General features: G+C 40.9%; 1 protein-coding gene across 2 annotated transcripts in view; it reads right to left on the reverse strand.

Annotated features, from left to right (window-relative positions):
• The window catches only part of LOC121324768 (calpain-3-like), a 40,928-nt gene extending 18,407 nt beyond the window's left edge, over positions 1-22,521 (reverse strand). For both annotated transcript variants that reach the window (XM_041266930.1, XM_041266929.1), the window contains exons 1-4: positions 21,655-22,521; positions 6,569-6,638; positions 898-1,016; positions 477-610 (exon numbers count right to left, since the gene is read on the reverse strand). In XM_041266930.1, the coding sequence (XP_041122864.1) occupies positions 477-610; positions 898-1,016; positions 6,569-6,638; positions 21,655-21,933 (602 nt within the window). In that variant the 5' untranslated portion in view covers positions 21,934-22,521. The remainder of the gene's footprint in view (positions 1-476; positions 611-897; positions 1,017-6,568; positions 6,639-21,654) is intronic.
• Positions 22,522-25,422: the final 2,901 nt, after the last annotated feature.

Genomic DNA, 25,422 nt, shown 5'->3' on the forward strand with positions numbered 1-25,422 from the left:
GTTCAACCCAGCTTACTTACCTGTACATCAGCATTGTTTTCTTTCTATTGTGCTTGAGATCCCCATGAGGATCAGGAAAAATGGAGACAGTATAACAATGAGACAGAACCAATGCAGAATGACTGATTTGAATTTTACCACAGAAAACGAGTTTCTGCAATTGTGAACAATCTTCTTGTGTAATATACAGGACAAATGTGTTGTTTTCTAAAAAAGTTTGCCTCTTGCTGTAGAGGGACAATTACCATTTAGCACTTTACTAAGCAAGGGTTCTGACTGGGGTTAAAAGGTCAATAAATGCCCCACACCTAGTAGTACATTCCATGAAAGTAAAAAAACATTTGGGGTAGCATTGCTCTGGTAAGAGGAATTGCTCATTAATATTACTGCATATATTTGAAGCGTGGGCGGTCATCTATTCAGGGATGTAAGAGCCTGTCCCGTGCTCCACAAAGCTCGGGTTACTCCAGACTCACTTGGCATAGGCCTTCTCCAGCAGAGCGCTCCAGAACTCATTCCTTTCTGCAGATTTGGTGAACACCAGCTGGTTGTTGAGGGTGGGGATCCGGTCGTCAATGACAACATCCACCCAGTCGCCATAGCGCCAAAACTGGAGAGAATGAGGAAGAGGGAAAGAGAGATTGCAACACCACCAAATACAGGAAACCACACATCTGGGAAATGACCAAACACCTACTGATGCAAAAGGAACATGTCCATTCTATAACTGGCCTGACTGTTGTGTAATACATGGTATTTGGGTCTTAGGTGAATTTTAGGCCCTCTCCTTTTGAATAAACTATATTGCATATAATCAGAGGCCTTCTCCGCTGAGAGGCTGGCTCAGGTATTGGAGGCCACTAGGAGGATGCTGATATTCCCATATTCACCCCTGACCTGGAAGTGGAAGATGCCAGCATAGTTCTCTGTGAAGGACTGGTCTGGAGGTATAACTCGATAGAGCAGCTTCTCATTGAGAGTCAGGCAGGCGATGGCAGCCAGGAACCAGCAGTCCCCTACATGGGAACAAGAGAGGGGGGTCATTTCTGGACAGGGTTGCTTGTTAAAGGAGGGCAGAATCAATTTCCATAAGTCTTACCTGTCATGCAATTCCCATCCTTATATTTTGAAAGAAACACATGATATAGCAGGCATGTGTTTGTATTTGAAGCCTTGATACCTGGTACTACACTTGATTAAAGTGTAGTACCACTTCTTTAATGGCCTCTTTTCTGTCATAAACCAACCAGCTGCTTCCCCTGTCGAGTGACATGCTTTGACTAAGAAGAAAGTGATGAGAAGTGCAAGTGTAACAGATTAGCTGAGAGCAAAGGCATGACACTGTATTTAACCTAGTAGTACCAGATACCAGCTAGCAGTATGATGAAAAAATTAATGACCATATGTGACAGAGACAGAATGATTCTTGGTGATAAATCTCCCTCCCGACCTGTGAGGGCACTGTGTAAAGGGAACAGAGTGCCCTGGACTGGATGGCCTGACAATTAATTCCCAGGGATAGGTGGAAGTCAGCCATCTAGAAAGGGGGCAGAGCTATGGTACACTAAATCATCGACCTGGAAGGGAAACGATGTGGCAGCTGCAGATTGGAAGAGCTGTTGCGATCGTTAACCAAGGGGGCATGATTGACGGTACAAAAGGGATGACGTAGTGAGGTGATCTATTCCTTTGTTATGGTTAAACGCTAACTCGGAAGGGAACGTATTGTGTATTGTGTATTGTGGGTGTCTTCTTTGTTTGTCAAGTCTGATTTTACTTGTTTGTTTGTTGTTATTAGACGACTAACATGATCTGGAGCTGTCGCCAGAGTCCAGCATAAAACTCAGACATCACTGCACTTGTTCAATGTGTGTGTGTATTTGTAGATGACAAAAAACTGTGTTATTACTTGGGACTGTAAACCTGTGCTTTAAAAAAAAAAACAGTGCAATACACGTTACTGTGTATTGCCTGGGAATATTATTTGTGGTCACCAGACCAGGATTAACATAAACATCATCACTCACCATCAACGCATCACTCCTGCACCAGCACACTGCAAACCACTTTGCCATACCATGCCATATATATATATATTAAACATTATCGACTGAAAGGTACAGAACAAGCAATGGCAACAAATTTGATAAGTGGTGTTTTAGACCTAGATGGCATTAGGTAAGTGAGGTATAAGTAGCATGGTCAAGTGTAATACCATGACTGATCTGCAGTATATGGAATAATATCTTGTGTTGTCAAGATATATGCACATGTTAGTGTGACGCAGATGGGTAGATATACAGACCGACCCCCCCATACACCCTCATAGTCTGATTCTCCCAATCACTAATACTACAGCAAATAATGTCATGTTTTCCAGATCTACCTACAGATGGATGGACATTCAGACACCACCACCTACCTCCAGAATCTCATACTCTCAGGACTTCTGCTAAATGATGTTCACACTACATCAAGATTGGATAAGCTTATTGCTGCATATACAGAACCACTAGCCAAAGCTCACCTTGGAGCATACTACATCTTCTGTGGGAGAAACTCCACACAAACAGGCATTCAAAATGACGCATACACTGAAAACCCCAGCACCTGTGAGAATCATCACTCACTGGCACATCCAACCCCTTGGCCTGCGGTCCTGACCCTCTCCTTCCACAGATCATGTTCCTCACACGCTGCTGGCTCTCTGGCTGGAGAGGTTTTTTTTAGGGGGGGGGGGCAGAGTTCCTTATCGTGTCTGGGTCTGTGTTATGCCAAGGTGTCAGTGAGACAGCAAATGCATGGAACAGCACAGATAAGGCTTTATTTCATTCTAGTTTTAATTATAATATCGAAGCTGCATGTGTGGTGAAATTTGTGTATTTGTGTGATAGCTCACCTAATGTGGAATACTGCAATACTGATGTGTAGGGGAGCTGAAGACAGCAGACTGCTATGCTCTGTGCTTTCAGTCTCTGTCTTGGTCACAGATCTATTATAAATATATGTTTATAGGCTATTAATTGCTATAAAATGTTTGTAAGTGTCTTGTTTTGCTGTACCTCTCAATGCACATCAATTCATCATCTTTCTCCCAGTGCAGCAGAGGGAAGCGGGAGTTAAGCTCCCTGTCAGGGATGTTGTTGAGTTAGTGTGTGCCTGGTTCTCATCAGGGATGTTGTTGAGTTAGTGTGTGCCTGGTTCTCATCAGGGATGTTGTTGAGTTAGTGTGTGTGTGGAGTTCTCATCAGGGATGTTGTTGAGTTAGTGTGTGTGGTTCTCATCAGGGATGTTGTTGAGTTAGTGTGCCTGGTTCTCATCAGGGATGTTGTTGAGTTAGTGTGCCTGGTTCTCATCAGGGACGTTGTTGAGTTAGTGTGTGAGGTTCTCATCAGGGATGTTGTTGAGTTAGTGTGCCTGGTTCTCATCAGGGAAGTTGTTGAGTTAGTGTGTGGGGTTCTCATTCAAACATTGGGATAATTGATCATGCCCTTCCTTCGTCGATATCTTTTTCTGTTAGTCACACTACATGGTGACCATGATGTCTTCCTTCATTTAGCATCTTTACCAACCGCTAGTTAATGGAATTGGGTGGTTAGTGATTTCTTATATTTGTTTTATATACATTTAAAAGCCTATACACTCAATGCTAAACAATATGTCATATTAATACCTGTTAGTTATGGAGGCATAAAAAATTAAAATAACTTTAAGAAAAATGTTTTACTACTGTACACTATGACACAGCTTCTGTACTTTTCCACTTACTAAACATGATGCCTGTTTAAAGTATGCTGCATTTCCACTGCCATTGCTTCTACCTAAGACTACAGACAGACTTCAGAGTCCCAGAGTTCAGATCAGAAAGATTGAGACAGCTGCTGTGTGGGAGTGTGTTTAATGAGCAGAGTCAGGTTTCACCTTGTGAGGGGTAAGCATACACTCACATTCAAGTCCTACAAGGGCATGTGCTAATAAAGTTTACCTCTTATAAGCACAAACAACTTTATCACTGACCTGCTGAGGATCTTTACATTTTTCAGGACATGTATATGTTTATATTCAGTAGCACAACAGATTCCTGTTGCCTTTTAATTGCAGTTATGCCTACAGCACAGGAAGTTATCAGGCATTAGAAATCAACAGTGCCTCTACCTGTCACCACTACTGAAGGACCTCTGTAAAGGATAATGTACAGCATTCTTCATTACTTAATAAGCAGACACTAGGACTAATTAACAGAAGACTTTCATTAAAATTACATGTTTAAAACGCTAAAGATAATCCCAGGCACAATTATCCAGAGAAGACATTTGTAAATAAATAGGACTTCAGTACAGACTGTTATCAGCACTGCTATCAGATCGCAGAGGAATCAGACTCCACTACCGCAAATAGCGCCGGGGTTTCCTTTATGAAAAAAAGGACGGATTTGGAGTAAAAACCTTTCAGAACCTAGCCCTTTAAAGTAAACAACGTGTAATGTATCTTGTGAAACAGAAGGGGGCACTAGAGTAAACTGCCTCAAATGCCACTAATCATTTTGAGTGGTTGTAAGTTCTGTGGCTCCACAATATAAATTACTTTTAGCCATTGTCATTGATTAAAGTCATGCATGGACCTTTCAGTTGCCTTTTACTATTCAATGCATGTAGCAATTAATGTGGTTTGTATTTTGCATTGGTTTTGTGATGTCAACTGGGGTCGAAGTTGAGATCACTAAAACATATCAATTGTTATGCAGATTTGAATCCATGCCTCAAGCGGTTGAAGGCAAGACTGTCGAAATAGTCAGCTGGGCCTCCGAGCTCCTCTGCAGGATTGAGGTGCATTCTGCAGCCAGTCTCCCTCATCTTTTATGAGCACTACATTTACAAGAAACTAAATACATTTGCAGTGCATTCCTCACTTTTTTTAAGGACAATGTCCGGTGTTGATCCCCACATGTCTTAAGTGTTCCTCCTCAGGTGCGAATCAACAGTTTTTCCTGTGGTGGGGAAGCTGCTTTGTGGAGATTACTGTCCTTTTTGCTGATGGCTGTGGTTCAATTGCATAGGGAAACAGCCTACCTTTGTCACCCTGCTTTGGAACAATGCTGGTCAGGTGCTGTGAGGCTCCCCCGCGGCCTCCCCCTTTGTCTGCCTCTTTGTTCCACTAAGAAGGGTCTAACAATGAGAACTGCTGCAAATGAGATTCCCTTCCACTGGAGTAAGCACTATCCAGCATGAGCACAGGGAAGCCCTCAATCCAGCCCTCAGCACAGGCAAGCCCTTAATCCAGCCCTCAGCACAGGCTGTTCTCTGAGTCATGTGCCGTCAGCCGACTGCTTCTTTACACACTGCGGATTCACCATGCAGCCGCCCAGGAGCTACAGCGTAGGAGGACAACGCAGCTCCTGGGCAGCTAACAGACAAGCCCACAGGCACCCGGCCAGACTACAGGGGTTGCTGGTGCGCGGTGAGCCGAGGACACCCTGGCCGACCTAGACCCCTTCCCCCCCCCCCGGCGACACTCAGCCAATTGAGCGCCGCCTCCTGGGAACTCCCATTCATGTGCAATCAGCAGAAATCAATTTTGTCTGTGCCAATGCAGTGTTAGTTGGAAAGGGCTGCCATTTACACATCACCCAGCGGCAGGAAGGGTTGGATTGGTATCTACCTGACTATTTAGTTTAGCCCCTGTCTTGCACATTCACTAACAATTAGGAGAAAATACAGATTGTGGTAAATATGTCCCAATAGTCTTGAAAAAATAAAACATGTATTACAAACTATCATTTAAAAATCTGGGGATTTTTTTAATGAGACACTTGTGAGCTTAACAGATATATTCTTCTTCTTGTTTAGATTCTCTTTGTATCATTATCTGTCATCTCATCCTGTTTTACATGTTTAAAGCATCCCTGTGTCCTCAGTACAGCTCAAGCATGTCTTCTCTCTAAGTGCAGCTGGTACACCAGTGTGTAACCATTACCCTGTCCCCCTGCAACATTCTGCCCCTAGTGGATGGAAGAAACACACAAGTAAGGTTTGGCCTGGACTGCAGTGCGCTGTATGATAGGACTTCTTAGCACATAGACTAAATGATACAAAATCAATTTGAACAACAAGAAGAATGCTTTCACCCACCACCTTGCTGTTTAAGCTCTAATTTCAAAACCATCTGTAGCTTATTGCTTCTCAAGATAAAGATTTCTGACCCCCAGACTCTAGGTGTAGCATGGGAGCAGCGGGTTGAAATGTTGGATTGATCAGCTCCTCACAAACTCCAATCTTTCAAAATGTGCACACATGGTACTTATTAATGTGCACTCATGGTACAGATTCAATGGTTAAAATACAAATGGCAAAGACAGGCTTTGGAAGATTTGAAATTAAAATCACTCCTTCTGAAGCTGCTGTCTCCTTTTGCTAATAAAATGTATTGTGTTTAGTTATTAAATTAATCAAAATCATCCTCTTAAAAAAATGTAAAATATAAAAACACGTTCCTTAAATAGACATTATGGAGCACATACAAAACTACCCTAGCACTCTGTGCGTTTGAAATGTAAAATAGTTTCACTTACCCAGATCCCCCTGACAGATATCAGTTCTATTAGCTCCTCCGATGATGAACTGTGGATTCTCACAGATCTCCTGTTGACGAGACAAACAAACAGTTCAACAGCAGCCTGGTTTTAGCTTGAAGATTACTGAAGTCCTAACAGAGAGTGTGTGGGGACGGGACACAAACCCCTTGCACATAGATACAATTGGTATGTTCTTATTCAAGCTCACCTGCGTGTTCTCCTGACATACACTCTAGTTAGACCATTACTAGTCCAGCTGAGCTCAGTGTCACTGTCGCACTCATGGGCCATGGAAGTGCTGATGAACGTTACACTGCAAGACTGTGACTTTAACATCCCATTGTTTACATTGAAGTTAGCTCTAATGTGATTGGCTGCAGGTGAGCACATATAAGAAGACACAAAGATTGACACAAAAACAAACTATTACACAAAATTTGGATTTACAAACAAACATTGTAAATGAGTGATAAATCCCCCAATTAGTACCGGGCTACATTCCATCCTCTTCTAAATAGGTATTTAAGCAATTAAGCAATCACACACACACACACACACACACACACACACACACACACACACACACACCCCACCACCCTATGCTCTGCCACACCGGTCATTATGCAATAAAGATTCCAAAACATGACTACTTGACATTCTGTCAACACACCCCTGTTGAATAAATAAACCTTATTCCCAGTTGCTCCTACATAGTTTTCCTGTATGCTGTAATTGTGTTTTCCATTATCTTTCCTGCTGACCATGATTTGGGAATTGGAGAACACATTTCCTGGTTTCTGGGCAGCATGCTAGTATATAAAACCCAACACAGGTTTACTGCAATTAGATACATACAAGTGTGAGGACAACAATCAACATATTAACAGTTTTACAGCACAGAGTCTTTAAATTTACTGTTTTTTTTTTTTCTTTAAACAACATAAAAAGCTCACTTTCTTTGAACTGATATACAGCCATTCCAAGCCATGAAAACCAGCACAAATTACCAGTTCTGACCAGGGTAAAACAATACATTGGTGGAATTTCAACAGGGCTAGGCCTTGTGGCCCTCTGCACCCAAAGACTCCCGCTTGATTACAGCTGTACCCCAGTTTCAGCTCCTTTGCTGTCGAGACACAGGATTACCAGCGAAGGACGGAGGCCAGAAGGCAGCAGAGTTGGCATCAGGTCAGGAAACTTTCAACCTCAGGACAGCTGACAACATCTCCATGGCCTCCGAGCAAATTTACAGATGCATTTTTGTGATGCCTGCCTAACCCAACCATCTTTGTTATGCGCAATGTGACTTACTTTATGGACACAAAGTAGGCTGCATAGCAGCAAGCCTGGTGACATTTATTGGTGCAGTTTTGATACCTCAGCAAGTGCAGTAGTCCTGCTTAGAGTGTTCCCACACAAGCATTGCCCTGTGTACAGTACAGTGATAGAAATATGCAGATCTATTTAAGAAGTGTCCAATACCTTGAGTTCTATGTTGCTACTGAGTAGGGTAGGACTCTATTTAATCATTATGATGTTGTACTAGTATCCTACATGTAGTCTTTAGATACACAATATACCTGTCGTTAAATAACCTTTTGCAGTTCTGCAAGAAACTCACTACTTTACCTTCTGAATCCCATGTTGACTGTGTAGTAGTATTATATATTTTTAAACATAATCCGCATTTCTTTTTCAAGGATCACAGTGTGAATTACTTTTGGCTATGTACATGTTGACAAACTACAGCTATGATCAAAGGTTTTCCTTGAACTCTTTTTGCTTCATGAAGTTGAATGGAACCTGCTGAATAATGTTACGTTAATACATTAATACATGAACTACATACGGCTTGAGTTTTCCAGATACAGACACCTGCCTCGAAACATCTTTGATCGGTGGAGAACCTGGTGGCAACTCTCGAAGCTTCCTTGTCACTACTTACTGGGAGTAAAATGACTAGGGCTTTAGTCCCAGGCACTGAAAAGGTTTTTGCAGGGGGGATTAGGCCCTTTCCAAAGGTTGAACTGGCACTGCTTTTCATTGCCACCATTTCCAGTCAGTACCCTGCGTGCCTCAGCAAAAAGAGAGAATTCAGAGCATGTGACGGGTGGAGGGTCGGGAGATCGTAACCCAGAACCCTCAGACCTGTCCCTGATACTGTATGAAGAGCCACGCTACACTGGCCTGCTCTCAGGCTGTCCTTATAACTATGTCTGTCTCCTATCTTGAGAATGCCTTCTAAAAAGGGTAAAATAAGAACTCCGCCTAATCAAAACACTGTACTCCCACACACACCGGGCTGGAATCTCAAGAGCTCTGGAAACTATTGGTGAGTGGTGAGCAGTGAGGGTTAGAAATCTGGGTTCAAAACTGGATAACCAGAGCCGGGGGAAGGTTGCTTACTATGATGCTCCAAGTTTTTATTATTATTACTAGTATATAGCTTATTTGTTTGACAAAGAACACACGCTTGTTATTGTATAAAGTTTTAAGCTCTGTCTGTCTCCCACAGGTCCTTGTTACAATGAGGTAAGATATTTGGTTAGTGTTTTATAATAGAAGTTATATTTTGGCTAAGGTACTATAAATGTTTTTCTTTTTCTTTTTGTTGAAAGAATGACCACATTTAAAAAAAATAAACTGTTGCCATTTTATAGCATGTTTATTCCTTTAAGAGTGTAGATTTGACTTTGCAATAAAGTGACAGTAAACCTGGCTCTATAACCAGCACAACCAGTTGAAAACCACTGCTGGTCATTGCTGGGGTTTCCAATAGGGGAGGCACGTATCCAGAGAAATTCCTGACACGCAGCTCAGGCGAGAATCACAGTTTCCAGTGAACTGCCATGTTTTTTTTTTTTTTTAATATGCTTTACCATACCTCTCTGTACTTCATCATGTTTTCACTATGATTTATTACACTTTGCCATGCTTTTACTGTGGTGAACTTGAAGGTGAAACACTGATAAGGATATATTTCAGAGTTCTCACCACAGTTCTGTGCTGTTTTACAAACCATCTCCCTGCTGTGATTCAGCAATAAAACACTTTACATCCACAGTGTTTTAGTTCTTTGTTACTCAAAGATAGTAAGTATGCATTTAACAGATATACATGTAACACTTCATCCACACACATCTGAAATGCACTAAACACTGTTACATTCGTTCTGCTGTGGTCCAGCCTTTCGGAACGCCTGCATATTTTTCAACCTGTGTCCAAGTAATTTGACATTACTTGCTGTAATGCAGTTTAAATGGTTATGTTTTGTAAAATACACTACCTTAAAACAAGAAACATATTTATTTATTCATGTTAAACATATTTGCCCTTTATTAAAATATACAGATACAGATAAGCTATGCTCTTACATTTACTGTAACAGCAGTGAAAGACACTTTACCATGGCCCTGCTATTTATTTGTGCATTTATTTTATTTATTTATTTATATATTAAAAAAAAAAAAACATGGTTATGTGACAAAAAATACTAGTTGCCGTTCAAGAAAACCAGAAAGAGACTGTACAGGTGTTTCTCACATTCGTTCTGTAAAACTGAGCCTCCTGAGTTACTGAGTAATTTAGAACTGTTTTTATGATTAAAATACAGTTCATGTACATCAAACAGGACAGTGTTATGGATATCATACTTCTTTGACTAAACAATATTGGAGTAAGATGCCTGTGTTCCTAAAATACTCTCAAAAGAAAATTTGCTTGTGCAATTAGTTTATAAGATGAACACAGACACTATCTTTTAATCATTATATAGACAGTACTACTGTAGACCAAAATCATCAAATATATTGTGATATGTTACCCCTAGGAACAGAAGCACGTTGCACATGTTGTATTGTGATAAAGCAAAGGGTCTGGTTATAGAGGGTAAATACGTCAGGGCTGAGGTTTTGACAGCACTTTCTACCATCACAAAATGGCAGCAGGGAAAGGACTACAGGTCACAAAATGGCCACCCACAGCACACTACAAATCCCACAATGCAAGGTGCCCAGGGTGTGGTAGCAGGTTGACGGCTGCAGAAGAAACTAAACTTCAAAAAAAAAAAAAACCCTCAACATGGTCTTCAAGCCAGTAATCTGTGACACCTGCTTGATGTGGGAAATCCGAGAAAACTCAGCGGAGCTAAACCAAGTGTACGTAAAGTGCCGCGCGATCCAGGATTTGCATAAACTAGTAAGTATGCTAGAAATGGAGCTGGAAGAAGTGAGATAGCAACAGGATCTTGAGGAACTGGCGCACCCACAATTCATGGAATTCTGCATCACCCCTAACAGACTGAAAGCAACCAGGGAGATAGAAGGTCAGAACAGCTGGGTTCAGGTAGGCAGAAGCAGGGAAAAAAGAAACTTCGTCAAACACAACCACCAGAAATCAAAACAACCAACAGATTTGAGTCACTTCAGAATTTTGATGAGCAGAACCAACAACAAGAGAATGAAAGGAACAACATCCAGGACCCTATTGACAGTGGTGACCAGACAGCAAAAAGAAGGGAGGTCATGATTGTTGGGGACTCCATATTGAGAAACACAGCAAGTTCAATTCGCAGTTTGGACCCCCTTACTACAACAGTGTGCTGCCTTCCAGGAGCCTCGGTCAAGCACATCACTGAGAACGTGGACAGGCTCCTAGAACGAACAGGAGACGACCCGGTAGTAGTCGTCCACATCGGTACAAACAACATTGGAAGAGACAGACCAAAATCCCTGCAAAACAAATTCAGAGAGCTAGGAAGGAAATTAAAAGAGAAAACCAAAACTGTGGTATTTTCTGGTATACTACCAGCACCTTGCAAAGGACCATATGGACAGCTGGACATAATTAATCAAAACGCATGGCTGAAGATGTGGTGCACACGGGAAGGCTTCACCTATCTTGATCATTGGACCACATTCTACAACGAGGACTATCTGTATAGACGGGATGGACTGCATTTAAATAACAAGGGAACCAGTCTACTCGGAGAAAAGATCCTCGAGCAGGTTCAGAAGCATTTAAACTAGAAAGGAAGGGGGGAGAAATCAACAAAAAAACAGAAGGGAGACCGCATCAAAACAAGAACAACAACTCAGGTAAGACAACCATTAAATATATTTATCTATATGCTAGAAGTATCAGAAACAAAATTCTAGAACTTGAAGCTACTGCACTAACAGGTAACTATGATGTGATAGGTGTTACAGAAACATGGTTGTCTGAGAGTGATGGGGACGAATATAATATTTGTGGGTATACACTGTATAGGAAAGACAGGCAGGACAGAAGAGGAGGAGGGGTAGCACTATACATAAGAAACAGTCTTGAAGCCCAGGTGTTAAACCTGGACAAAGAAAATAAAACCGAATCAATATGGGTCAGAATAACGGACAAAAATTCAAAGGGCATAATAATAGGAGCATGCTATAGACCGCTAGATTCAGACGGTGAGCACAATGACATTACAATGACATTAGAAATGCGAGTAGCAAAGGAGAAGCCATACTAATTGGGGATTTCAACTTCCCCCAAATAAAATGGGAAAACCTGATGGGTAGCGCAAAGGATGAAATAGAAATGGTGGAAATGACAAATGACTGCTTCCTAACACAATTTGTAGACAAAGTAGACAAATCTAAATGTAAAACTAAATTGCCAAAATGGTTTAATAGATCAATTAAAAAAAATATTCAGCGAAAAAAGGCACTTTACAGAGCATTAAAAAAGGACCAAAAAGAAAGTACGCAGAAAGAGTACATAGAACTGCAAACGCAAGTCAAAAAGGAAGTTAGAAAGGCCAAGAGAGAAATAGAAATGAACATTGCTAAGGGAGCTAAAACCAATTCCAAAATGTTTTTCCAATATTACAACAGCAAGAGAACATTCAAAGAGGAGATTAAATGTTTAAGAGATACAAATGGCAAAATTGTAGATGAAGAAAAAAAATAGCAAATATATTAAATGATTACTTTTCACAAGTTTTTACAAAGGAGGATACTGACAACATGCTCCACATGTCATCCAGTTCCTATCCAGTTTTAAATAACTTTAGCATAACTGAGGCAGAAGTGTTAAAGGGACTAGGAGCTCTTAAAATAAACAAATCCCCTGGGCCGGATGAGATCCTCCCAGTAGTACTCAAAGAAATGAAAGAAGTAATTTACAAACCGCTAACCAAGATCATGCAGCAGTCTCTTGACACAGGGGTGGTACCGACAGACTGGAAAATTGCAAACGTAATACCGATCCACAAAAAGGGAAACAAAACTGAACCAGGTAACTACAGACCAGTAAGCCTGACTTCTATTATATGCAAACTTATGGAAACTATAATAAGATCCAAAATGGAAAATTACCTATATGGTAACAGGGTACTGGGAGACAGTCAACATGGTTTTAGGAAAGGGAGATCGTGCCTAACTAACTTGCTTGATTTTTTTGAGGATGCAACATCGATAATGGATAATTGCAAAGCATATGACATGGTTTATTTAGATTTCCAGAAAGCTTTTGACAAAGTCCCGCACAAAAGATTAATTCTCAAACTGAACGCAGTTGGGATTCAAGGAAACACATGTACATGGATTAGGGAGTGGTTAACATGTAGAAAACAGAAAGTACTGATTAGAGGAAAAACCTCAGAATGGAGTGTGGTAACCAGCGGTGTACCACAGGGATCAGTATTAGGTCCTCTGCTATTCCTAATCTACATTAATGATTTAGATTCTGGTATAGTAAGCAAACTTGTTAAATTTGCAGACGACACAAAAGTAGGAGGAGTGGCAAACACTGTTGCAGCAGCAAAGGTCATTCAAAATGATCTAGACAAGATTCAGAACTGGGCAGACACATGGCAAATGACATTTAATAGAGAAAAGTGTAAGGTACTGCACGCAGGAAATAAAAATGTACATTATAAATATCATATGGGAGATATTGAAATTGGAGAAGGAATCTATGAAAAAGACCTAGGAGTTTTTGTTGACTCAGAAATGTCTTCATCTAGACAATGTGGGGAAGCTATAAAAAAAGGCTAACAAGATGCTCGGATACATTGTGAAAAGTGTTGAATTTAAATCAAGGGAAGTAATGTTAAAACTGTACAATGCACTAGTAAGACCTCATCTTGAATATTGTGTTCAGTTCTGGTCACCTCGCTATAAAAAAGATATTGCTGCTCTAGAAAGAGTGCAAAGAAGAGCGACCAGAATTATTCCGGGCTTAAAAGGCATGTCATATGCAGACAGGCTAAAAAAATTGAATCTGTTCAGTCTTGAACAAAGAAGACTACGTGGCGACCTAATTCAAGCATTCAAAATTCTAAAAGGTATTGACAGTGTCGACCCAAGGGACTTTTTCAGCCTGAAAAAAGAAACAAGGACCAGGGGTCACAAATGGAGTTTAGAAAAAGGGGCATTCAGAACAGAAAATAGGAGACACTTTTTTACACAGAGAATTGTGAGGGTCTGGAATCAACTCCCCAGTAATGTTGTTGAAGCTGACACCCTGGGATCCTTCAAGAAGCTGCTTGATGAGATTTTGGGATCAATAAGCTACTAACAACCAAACGAGCAAGATGGGCCGAATGGCCTCCTCTCGTTTGTAAACTTTCTTATGTTCTTATGATTGTCTAATAAAAATCCAGGCACCGCCCTGGTAAATCAAACTGACAGCCTTGTGGTTACTGTGGATCTAGAGAGAGGAGTGGGAATGGAGTAAACATATACTACAGCTGAGTGTATTTGTTACAGTATATAGACACCAGGTTTGTTCACCAACTAAATACAGGCCTGCTGTTAAGAACTACAAACCTCACTGGTCTGAATCTTAACCAGATTCATTAGCCATTTGTCCAGCAATTGATATCAGTATGCTTTTACCCCTGAATCTGTTACTGTAAAACTGCAGCCTAATGTCAAGCAGTCTAATGCAATCCAGTACACCAGCACAGTTAGAAACAAAGACTTGCATCATAAAGCAACTAATACCCTCTCAGCACAATCAGCTGTAATATAACATACCTTGACATCCATTACCAGGCTGCTGTTTACTACCTAGCTGCTAATGGCCAATGTGTTTGGTATTTTGCCTTAAGCAGTTCCTTGGCAGTCACATACTATACATAGTGCTACACATAAAACTTTCCCCAGTGAAACAAATTGCTCCACATATAAACACTTGTTTCTTCTGAGATAGCAAGTGTCTGCCCTTATTGTGGCATACACGGTTGAGCTCTGCATTGGAGTAGCTGCAACTAAGACTTTGTTTGCCAACTAATAAAAGAGAAAGATTGATGAACATATTCACGTTTCAGTCCACTGCCTTTTGTTAACCAACCGTACTGTTCTCATTGGTCAAATCCACTACCTCCCACACTGCAGCCCAGCACTCTAACCACTGAGCTACTCAAACCCACCAGCTTTCACACTGCACCCCAGCACTCTAACCACTGAGTTATTCAAACCCACTACCTTCAGAGTATCCCAAAGCAGGTGGAGGAACCCTCCACACTGCAGGCCAGCTCCTCTCACACCACATCTACCTGCGGCTCCCCTTGTGCTTGTCTCTGCCCCGGGACCACTCTCACCTTGGGCCGTTTCCACACAATGTTCTTCACTTTGGTGGACTTGTGGCCCAGCTCTTTGTATCCCAAGGACTCGACGATGGCCTGGAAGTAGTCATCCTCAAAGATAGTCTTCTTCCTGAGGCACTCCTCCTTGAGTTCCCTGAAGTCCTGACCCACAAAGTGGATGGGCTTGACCAGCGAGCCTTCCCCATCCCTCCTCTCCCTCTCCCGGATCAGCCGGTCACAGAAAGAGCCAGACGGTGTGTAGGGCATTGTCTAATGTTTCTCTGGCTTTCGCTACCTTCACTATACATTAACAAGGCTGAAAACTCTGGCATAAATCCAAACAGCTAATCTCTGATTGGCCACATTTCAGTGATGTCATCTTCCTGCCATAATGAACTCAGGGGAACAAATCTTCCCTCTGTTGCATTCTCATTGGCTTGGGGACAATGGCTGGAGGGTCTGCTCCCCCTGTCAGCAGGGCTCAATATACTGCTCTCTGCATTATTGCTGAAACACACAATAGCCACTGAACAGCATGCCTGTCAGTGCAAAGAACTACACAAGGCTTGCCCTGCCTCAGCAGAAGGCATTCACTCTCTTTAAACCTGCTGTCAATGGGCCTCGCTGTTGGGCATTCTCAGCACAACTATAGGAGCTAATCCTATAGAGACAAACTCTCTATTTCCAGACTGTGAGTTCACTCAAGCTTTTGTTTTTGGAGTTCTACAGCAACTGTTGCTTTTTAACTATGGGACTGCAACAAGCCTGCATGCTGTAATATTTAATAATGGTGCATGTGGAGAATGTTTTCAAAAGGACTGAAATGGTATTTATAAAAATTAAGGTAATCCTCCATGTCACACAGCTTGAGTCTATGTGGCCTAGAAGATCACACTAAAGACTTTAACAAAACCTTTCTTTTTAGTGCATCTGTGTTGGAGGGTTTCTAGTTTTTGGCTGATGTTGCCTTAGTCTGGTCTTGCAACCAGAAAATCAGTTTGGAAAGATACACATGATAGAGCAAACATTTATATTTAAAAGATGCTATCTGGTACCAGAGGGTTAAAAAGCTCTCAGTCTGCAGGTGTTACTTTCAGGTAGTCTGCTACTGTTTTGCTCCTTTTGGAAGTCCAGAAAACTAAAGAGTAAGTAGCTTCTTATTTGGTTCCCTGCCCCTGTATGATGTCTGCGGCCACTCAGAGTGGTTCTTACTGAGTTACTGAAATAACACTCACATATCCAACCCTACAACATTTAAACTTCATTGAAGGTTAAAAGAGTTAAACGCATAACTGATTACTTCATTTTGGCTTGTTCCAATACAAAAAACATGCAGGCTTAGATATTTGAAATGTTTGCACACGGCGCTGAGGGTTTTGTGCGAATGTGCCATATTCGAAACTTCGTTTGCGTGCCACAATCCGTTTTGCCCTGTGCACAAATATAATGTACCATAGCACAATTTGGCAGGAGTGGCCAACAATTCGCGAGATCCTGTCTTGTTTGAAAATATGTGCCAAGCACAAAATAACGCTTTTAAAAAGCAAGCCTTAACTCCGCTCTCATCACTCCAGCACTCACTCACCCAATCAATGAAGTGAAATGCAGACGCTTTCTGACAATGGGAAACACCCAGCGATCATACAAGGTTCCATCCAGATCTATATAATGATTATATTCAAAAGAACGATTGTGATAGAAGCATCACTAGTGTTAATACATGTTTAAAAAATAAACAGGGAAGTTGCAATCATGATCTTTCTTTCGGACTGATACAAAACTTATCACTTTCCCAAGCACACTTTTTCTTGGTGCTGAAAGAACAACTCAAAAAACAGAATGAAGAGTACAGCACGGTATCATAGTACAAACCATGGGTGTGTAACATAAACCGAGCTGGCAGATACTAAACAACTACCTGTATAATGCAGGAACGCTTTACTGTAACAGACACATACAGCAGTAAATCAACCCTAGATCAATCAAGCAACAGTCTGTAGCACCTTACCTTGCATTCACATAGATTTCAATATAAGACACTGCTTATACAGTAGTAGGCTTATCTACTGATTACAGTATTGATACATTTTGTCTGCGTTTTGAATGTAAAGTTAATGTATGAATGGTGCTCCTTTCTTATTCCACTGCCCATTCAACCAATTTTATTTAAGTTGAATTAATCGCCCCCCTGGTTTATCAAGCAAGCAAGTTATGGCTATATATATATATATATATATATATATATATATATATATATATATATATATATATATATACACACACAGCTCTGTAAAAAATTAAGAGACCACTGCAAAATTATCAGTTTCTCTGGTTTTACTATTTATAGGTATGTGTTTGGGTAAAATGAACATTTTTGTTTTATTCTATAAACTACTGACAACATTTCTCCCAAATTCCAAATAAAAATATTGTCATTTAGAGCATTTATTTGCAGAAAATGACAACTGGTCAAAATAACAAAAAAGATGCAGTGTTGTCAGACCTCGAATAATGCAAAGAAAATAAGTTCATATTCATTTTTAAACAACACAATACTAATGTTTTAACTTAGGAAGAGTTCAGAAATCAATATTTGGTGGAATAACCCTGATTTTCAATCACAGCTTTCATGCGTCTTGGCATGCTCTCCACCAGTCTTTCACATTGATGTTGGGTGACTTTATGCCACTCCTGGCGCAAAAATTCAAGCAGCTCGGCTTTGTTTGATGGCTTGTGACCATCCATCTTCCTCTTGATCACATTCCAGAGGTTTTCAATAGGGTTCAGGTCTGGAGATTGGGCTGGCCATGACAGGGTCTTGATCTGGTGGTCCTCCATCCACACCTTGATTGACCTGGCTGTGTGGCATGGAGCATTGTCCTGCTGGAAAAACCAATCCTCAGAGTTGGGGAACATTGTCAGAGCAGAAGGAAGCAAGTTTTCTTCCAGGACAACCTTGTACTTGGCTTGATTCATGCGTCCTTCACAAAGACAAATCTGCCCGATTCCAGCCTTGCTGAAGCACCCCCAGATGAGTCAAATTTTTAGCTTTGCCCAACACCTGGTCGTCTAATGGTTAGATGGAGACCTGGAGAGGCCTACAAGCCACAGTGTCTCGCACCCACTGTGAAATGTGGTGGAGGATCGGTGATGATCTGGGGGTGCTTCAGCAAAGCTGGAATCGGGCAGCTTCGGCATGAATCAAGCCAAGTACAAGGTTGTAGGCTACGAGGTCTGACAACACTGCATCTTTTTTGTTATTTTGACCAGTTGTCATTTTCTGCAAATATATGCTCTAAATGACAATATTTTTATTTGGAATTTGGGAGAAATGTTGTCAGTAGTTTATAGAATAAAACAAAAATGTTCATTTTACCCAAACACATACCTATAAATAGTAAAACCAGAGAAAATGATAATTTTGCAGTGGTCTCTTATTTTTTACATATAATATATATATATATATATATATATATATATATATATATATATATATATATATATATATATTTTATATATATTTATATAAATATTATTGTTGTTGTTCTTGTTGTTAATGTATGTATTTTCTTATAATAGACCCCCCTAATACTGAGAAAGAAAAAAAAAAACGATGGTACTGCAACAGAAAACAAGAAAGTCAAAAAATTTACAGTCCACACTTCAGTAAATATGTTCATGTATAGTGTAAGGAGCACAGGTCGGAGCTACTCAGAACACCAGCTGACAGGCGCGTTTCTGTAAAATAAAGAGTGGCGTTTGATGCTACAGATATATTTTGTCTGTCTCCTTCATGTTGACACTTATCCAGTTAGCAAGTCGCTACAATATATTTTTATTTAAGTTATATGTTGAAAAGCCTACACTATCCTGTGGTCTATTGTTTCTTTTCTCCATTCAGTAGCTTATTTATATATTTGTGGGGGTGGGCATGCAACTTTGGGGGTGCCAATGCTACCGATGTGTGTTGAGCTTTGATTCTGCATTCCATGTGCAGCGGTTACACTTGAGTGCAGACTTGTCTGAGGATTATTGGTATGTACTGTACCAATGCTTGCTCAGCTGTCTCATTCAACATAGCTACACGTAAATGCTGTGTGCATACTCAACCAAACAATTTACAGATACTCGCAGATTTGTACATTCAGTGCATGATTTACTGCATTTTTTAAGGAAATAAAAGAAGTGGCTAATCAAAATGATTTTTACATCCATTTCCAAGATTTCACTCACTTTTCATTTTCAAATTTACCATTTCCATGACCTCCATGACAAAATAGTAGCATTAATCTGATGCGTAATACAGAAAGCAGGACCCGAGGACACCTTTGGAAATGACCTAGGGGAGAGGGAAGGAGACACTTCCTCACAAAATGGGGAGAAGGGATGGAATGGGAACATAGCCGGGTTGTTGAGGGAAATCACTGGGATCCTTTAAGACCCAAATTGACAGAGTTCTGAGATCAGTCAGCTATGAGAAACCGTCCAAGCTTAGATGGGTTGAATGGCCTCCTCTTATGTGTAATGTGTTCTTATGTTATACAAATGGTGAGAGACAATATCAGCTTCCCAGAGGTAACGTGCTTACTGTGACCCCTGGAGCAGAATCGTGGAAATGAGCACATTTACACTGCTTTGAACCTTGCAGAAAGCACATCTAAAGCCCCTATGACACTGGCATTTCTACCTTGGGTCCGGACCCGGGGCACAATCCCGCGTAGTGTGAGTACCTGGGTCATACCTGGGTTCACCCGGGTCCCAGTGGCCCACCTCAGGATGTGGGTTGACACGCTTTGACCCGGGTTGAGCAAGACAAAATACACGACGGGTACATGAGACGACGTAATAACAAACAGCCACGTCTGTGTGAAGGTTTCACTTCTGCAAGGAGCACTTCTGTTTATTCTGTTTAGCCATATTTTTGTTGATTGAGGCACAACATGAGCCAGATTGCAGCAGGGATGTAGAAACATTTGCTCTAACCAACATTTGGGCCGACTGTTCAATCCAGAGAAGCTTGGATGGAAGCATCTGTAACAAGCTGCTTCCGGGGCATTGATACACGCATCATGTACTTGCATCTGTCACCCAGGTCAACCCTGCTTTATCAAAAGCAGTGTGAAATCACGTAGCCAACCCACATGACACCAGGTCCTGAAATGGGTACAGCATGCCAGTGTGAAAGGGGCTTTAATGCCACATGTTAACATCTTGGTAATCATGTTGGAGCCTCACAGTCCCAGTCTGAGGTAGTGTAAAAATATATGTAAAAAATGTAGCTTCAAATTGATAAATTCAATCATGATCAGATGTATTGATGCTTATTGTGAAAATGACCCAGCACGCACGCGCACACACACACACGCACGCATGCATGCACGCACGCACGCACACACACACGTGTACAGTAACCAGGAGTAATTAGCTTCAAATGGCTTCATTGCATTTATACATCCATACACTGATTTTGGTGTTTGTTCCAGTGCTCCATATTGAGTTACTGCATTAACCTGTCTTTGAGCTTGTCTGAGGAACGTACAATAAGCACTACAAAAAATTCAAGGTCAAATTGCAAATAGAGATTTTAAACAGCTACATTTAAAAACAAGTATTGTCATGTCAAATGTAATTTTCAATTCTGTTTTACACCCCCCTTAGTTCTGTTGCTTCAATGTGGAGTTATTATCTCTAAATCTACCTGGCTTTGTGCTTAGGATAAAATCTATCAGTTAAAATAATATGCCAATATTGAAAATAATAAATCAGTTTTGTTTTGTTTAGTTTAGAGATTAATGTCCCTGTTCATAATATTTTAAAGACTGTTTTAATGACTATTTTTTAATATACTCTTCACAAACATTCTCTTAGATAAAGTCATGCTTTGAAAAAGCAGAATAACTCTGAACCCTCTATATAGACACTGAAACACATGATCTGCCAACTTGATTTAATTATTCAAAATGGACTTTAAACACCCTTACCAAAACATTCCTCAACAAAGTCTTTGTGGTTTTGTGAATAAGGTCCTATAATGCAAGTTCTTAAGCTCTTAACAGTTGCCTATTTCAAGTTACTTGTAAAATGTTACAACTTGAAATCTGCCACTGTAAGTGCTGAAAACAATTAAAAAGGTCTAATTAAGCAAACGATCAGTTCAATTAAGGGTCTAGTTGAGTAATTGAAATCTCAGTTGGAATGAAAACCAGTAGACACAATGGGTCTCCAGCACCAGGGTTGGGAAACACTGCTCTACATCATAATGCAGTTATGGATGGTCGTTCACATTTTCTGAATAATTAATTTGGAAGAAAATGTCAATCAAAAGCAGTAAAAAATAGCACGCACTGTATTTGTGCTAAAGGCTTAAAATATTACCATGTGACGTCATCACAATGCTCAACTTAAAAACAACATGCTCCTAGCAGTAAAAGCCTTCAGAAGTGCACTGCTGCCAAGCTGCTGGGTCACTGAACACAGTTTCTTTTTATGGGTGACTGGCAGATGTACTTACAGGCGGTCTTTTCCACTCAAACTTGATGGGGAATTTCTGGCTGTAGAACAGAGATGTGTCATCTGCCTTGAACACAGGATCTTCAAACAGAACCTTCTTCTTTAAGTATTTGTCGCGGAGCTCCAAGAAGTTTTTGTATCTCTTGTCAATGATGGGGAAGTTTCTACTCAGGATGGCTGAGTAGATCCCGCCAGGAGCCCCGGTTGTGTCAGTGCTCTTCTGGGGCACGGGGGAGCAGCCAATCTGATAGTCCAGGCTGGAGGAGATCACAGCTGGCATAGCAGCTACGTTTTATCAGCGGATTGCTCAAACCAAGCAGGAAGGAAGGAAACTGAAAGGCAGCCAGAGAAAAGCTCGTTTTCTGCAACTTCTCTTTAGGGAATAAAGAAACAATGCATTCAGTAAACAGGGGACAGAGAAGCTTCTTTCTTTCTTTGCTGAAAAAAGCATGTGCTCTTAGGTGCACTAGTATACTAGGTAGTCTTTTCTCAATAAATCAGAGCTGGAGTTCAAGAGTAGAGTTAGCAATCCTTTGTGCTGTGTTCCAAAGCCAGACGAGCAGCTCAGTGGCTCTCAACTCTCCTCTCCTATAGTTCCTTCTTTATTCTGCTCTCAGTTCCCCCTCTTCTCCATCTGACGCTTGTATGCAAATGATCGCCACAGAGATCTCTAAAAATAGCCAGAGAAGAGAAGGAGGTGTCTGCTTTCTATGAGCGGAGGTGTCACTGGATAGAATTCTGACATCTGCAGTTTTATCTTCGACGTTCTCAGTTGCTCAAATGACTGTGTAAGGCTAATACACGGCTATCTTCCATTCAACCAATTTAACCAACACTTAAATAATACACTTTCAAATTTCAACTATCATACCCTGATATTTAGGTCAAATGAAACGGCAAACCAAAGTCCAGTTGTTACTGTCCACACAATCTTCCTGTCTGAAACAAGTCCAATTCTAGATTAAAGATGAATCACGCTGGTCCAGCAAAAGGAATGAAGGCAGAACAGTAGGTAGAGTAGTAGGTCAGTGTTCTTACGAAGGCCGTCTGGCTGTGATTCGATGGGGAGTTGGTGAGGAATGAGTTCCACAGCTCTTCAGGGATGAACACATGTCACCAACCCAGTTCTCCATTACATATCATTTATGTATCATTAACTGAAAACAGCAGATGGAAATGTGAGCCAAGCTAGTGTAGCACATGTGATTTAAAAAGAAATCCAAAACACAGACAGCTTTTGATTTGTTGTGTTGTGGTCGATGCGATTCCAGGAGGCTCTGAAATCATCAAAAGACGATCACTGATTATTCTGAACTTCACCATAACAATAACTGAAGATCATGTATCTGTAAAAAATAGTATCCCAGCAACGGCATACCCAAGTAGTGGGGGGTTGGGGGTGGGGGGGTACTGGTAATCCGCAAGAACAGAAGAAAGGAAAGACACTTTGAAACCAGCACATGGTCACCGTGCTGACTGCTCAGCTGGATTATCATGCACTTCATACAACATGTTTATCAAAGGATTGTTGATTACAGGTGAAAATCAAGACACAGATAAGGTATGAATTCCCAACAGCTAATTATACGCATTTTGTGGGAATTATGCAAAATCTGTTTTCATTTAATTTTTTGCACGCCATTACAGTTGCCAAGTCTGTATAATACATGGCTTGTATTTTTAAAACGTCGCTTTAATTTTTTGAGAGTCGCAGGTTGCGTGATTGACTGCTATCATTAGAATTATCCCACCCCCACCAGTTCAACTAAGAAAAACTAAAACTACTAAAAAAAACCTAGAACAGCTTTTTTTCTTGTGAGACTTGGCAACACTGCTTGCCATTGCAGCTGTGTCTGTTTGGGTGTTTTTGTTATCAGACACTTATGTATTTTGTGCAAGGAAATAAAAAAAGAATCTAGACAACGAGAACTGTACAGAATCAATGTCTTTTATTCTGTCACAGTTACACACAGAACCTGAAACACACACGCTCCTTTGCTTTTATACTCTAGCTAACACGCGGCCTTGCACGTGTTGAGATGCAAGTTAACAATTTCGTGCGTGCTGTGCACATGAACAACGCTCTGTACCGGGCCGTCTCTAAAATACAACCCCCCCCCCCCCCCCCCCCCCCCCCCCCCCCCCCCTTAGCAGAACACTCTTTTCCCCTTTTTTTTCAATTACAAATTAAATCTATTTGGAGGCTTACGGTTATGTTTGGGACGGGTTACAACAGAACTTGTTGTACATGACTCGGTATTTACATTTTCCCCATTTGAAACAGTTACAGACACTGGCATTTCAGAGTTATCTACACTCAGCATTTCCAACATGTTCAGTGTTACATCCAATTAACTCTGTGGATACAGAAACATCATTATCATCACACCACGCAGCATTTCTTTCATTTGGTTCAATCTCAGATACATAATTCTCTTTCACAGCCCACATTTGCCTCTTTACAAGTTTCCCTGCTACCAAAACCATGTATGTTACTGGACCTACTACCTTCTTAATGATCCTGTTTTCCCATTTGTTTCCTCCTCCCCTGTTATCTTTTACCAGTACACGTTATTCAGGAAGCAGAGACCTGAGTGTAGATCTAAAAATTGCATTCTGCCACTGCATTCATTTTTGTTGTTGAAGCTGCATGTGTTGTGATGTGTCTGGTCTCAGCAATGAGAAACGTGTGCAAAGCTGTCTCTTTAAAAACAGCTCTGCTCGAGTTTTCATTGTTGTCGACTGTGGAGTCTATCTGTAAGCTAACAGAAAATGTGCAACTCGATGCTGTACTGACAAGCCGAGTTTGTTACTTTTCTCAAAAGCGTGTTTAAATGTCTGCACCAATCATTCCGCAGCACCGTTGGAAGCTGAAGGGTAGAGAGCCGATCGAGTATGTCTAATACCATTAGGCCTGAGGAATTGTTGAAACTCCTCAGAAGTAAATTGTCGATTTACTTCCGTCCATTGTCGGAGATGATCTCCTCCAGGAATCCATAGGAAGCACGTAACTCCCTCAATACCGCAATTGTTTTTGCTGAAGTGGCATTTGGTACAAGTACTACTTCAGGCCATCTAGGATACACATCGATAACCATCAGACAAGTATATTTGTCTTTCTCTGTGTAATCAATATGTATCCTTTGCCACGGTCTACTAGCCCACTTCCATGGGTGGCAAGGCAGGTGAGTTCCTGCTACCCATGCACATTCCACTTGCCTTCCATTCGGTTTCTATAGCAGCATCTAAGCTCGGCCACCAAAACAAACTGTGAGCTAACATTTTCATTTTTACAATTGCTTGGTGCTGTTCCTGTAATTCTATTAACATTCTTGATTGCAAGCTTTCCAGAATTACCACTCCAAAACCCTACAAAACATAGCCATTCTCTACAGTTAGCTCTGTTTTCCGATTTACATAAGGCATAAGACCATCCTCATCTACAGTATTTGGCCAGCCTGTGAGTGTACAGTACCTCACTTTACTCAACACATGATCTTTGTCCATCTCTGCAGCTATCTCTTTAGCTGTAATTTGCAGCTCATCTGCGAACAAGACTCGATATATTGGATTTGGCTGTGGAGGGTTTTCTACATCTAACGGCAACCTGGATAAATTGTCTTCAGAACATTGGTACCTGATGTCATATTGATAAGCAGATAGCATCAATGCCCACCTTTGCATACGGGTACAATGACGGTACTCCTGTTTTAGTGCCCAGAATCGTAACTAAGGGCTTATGGTCTGTCATGAGAGTAAACTTTCTTCC

This window comes from Polyodon spathula, chromosome 12 (genome assembly GCF_017654505.1).
Source record: "Polyodon spathula isolate WHYD16114869_AA chromosome 12, ASM1765450v1, whole genome shotgun sequence".
Taxonomy (NCBI): Eukaryota; Metazoa; Chordata; class Actinopteri; order Acipenseriformes; family Polyodontidae; genus Polyodon; species Polyodon spathula.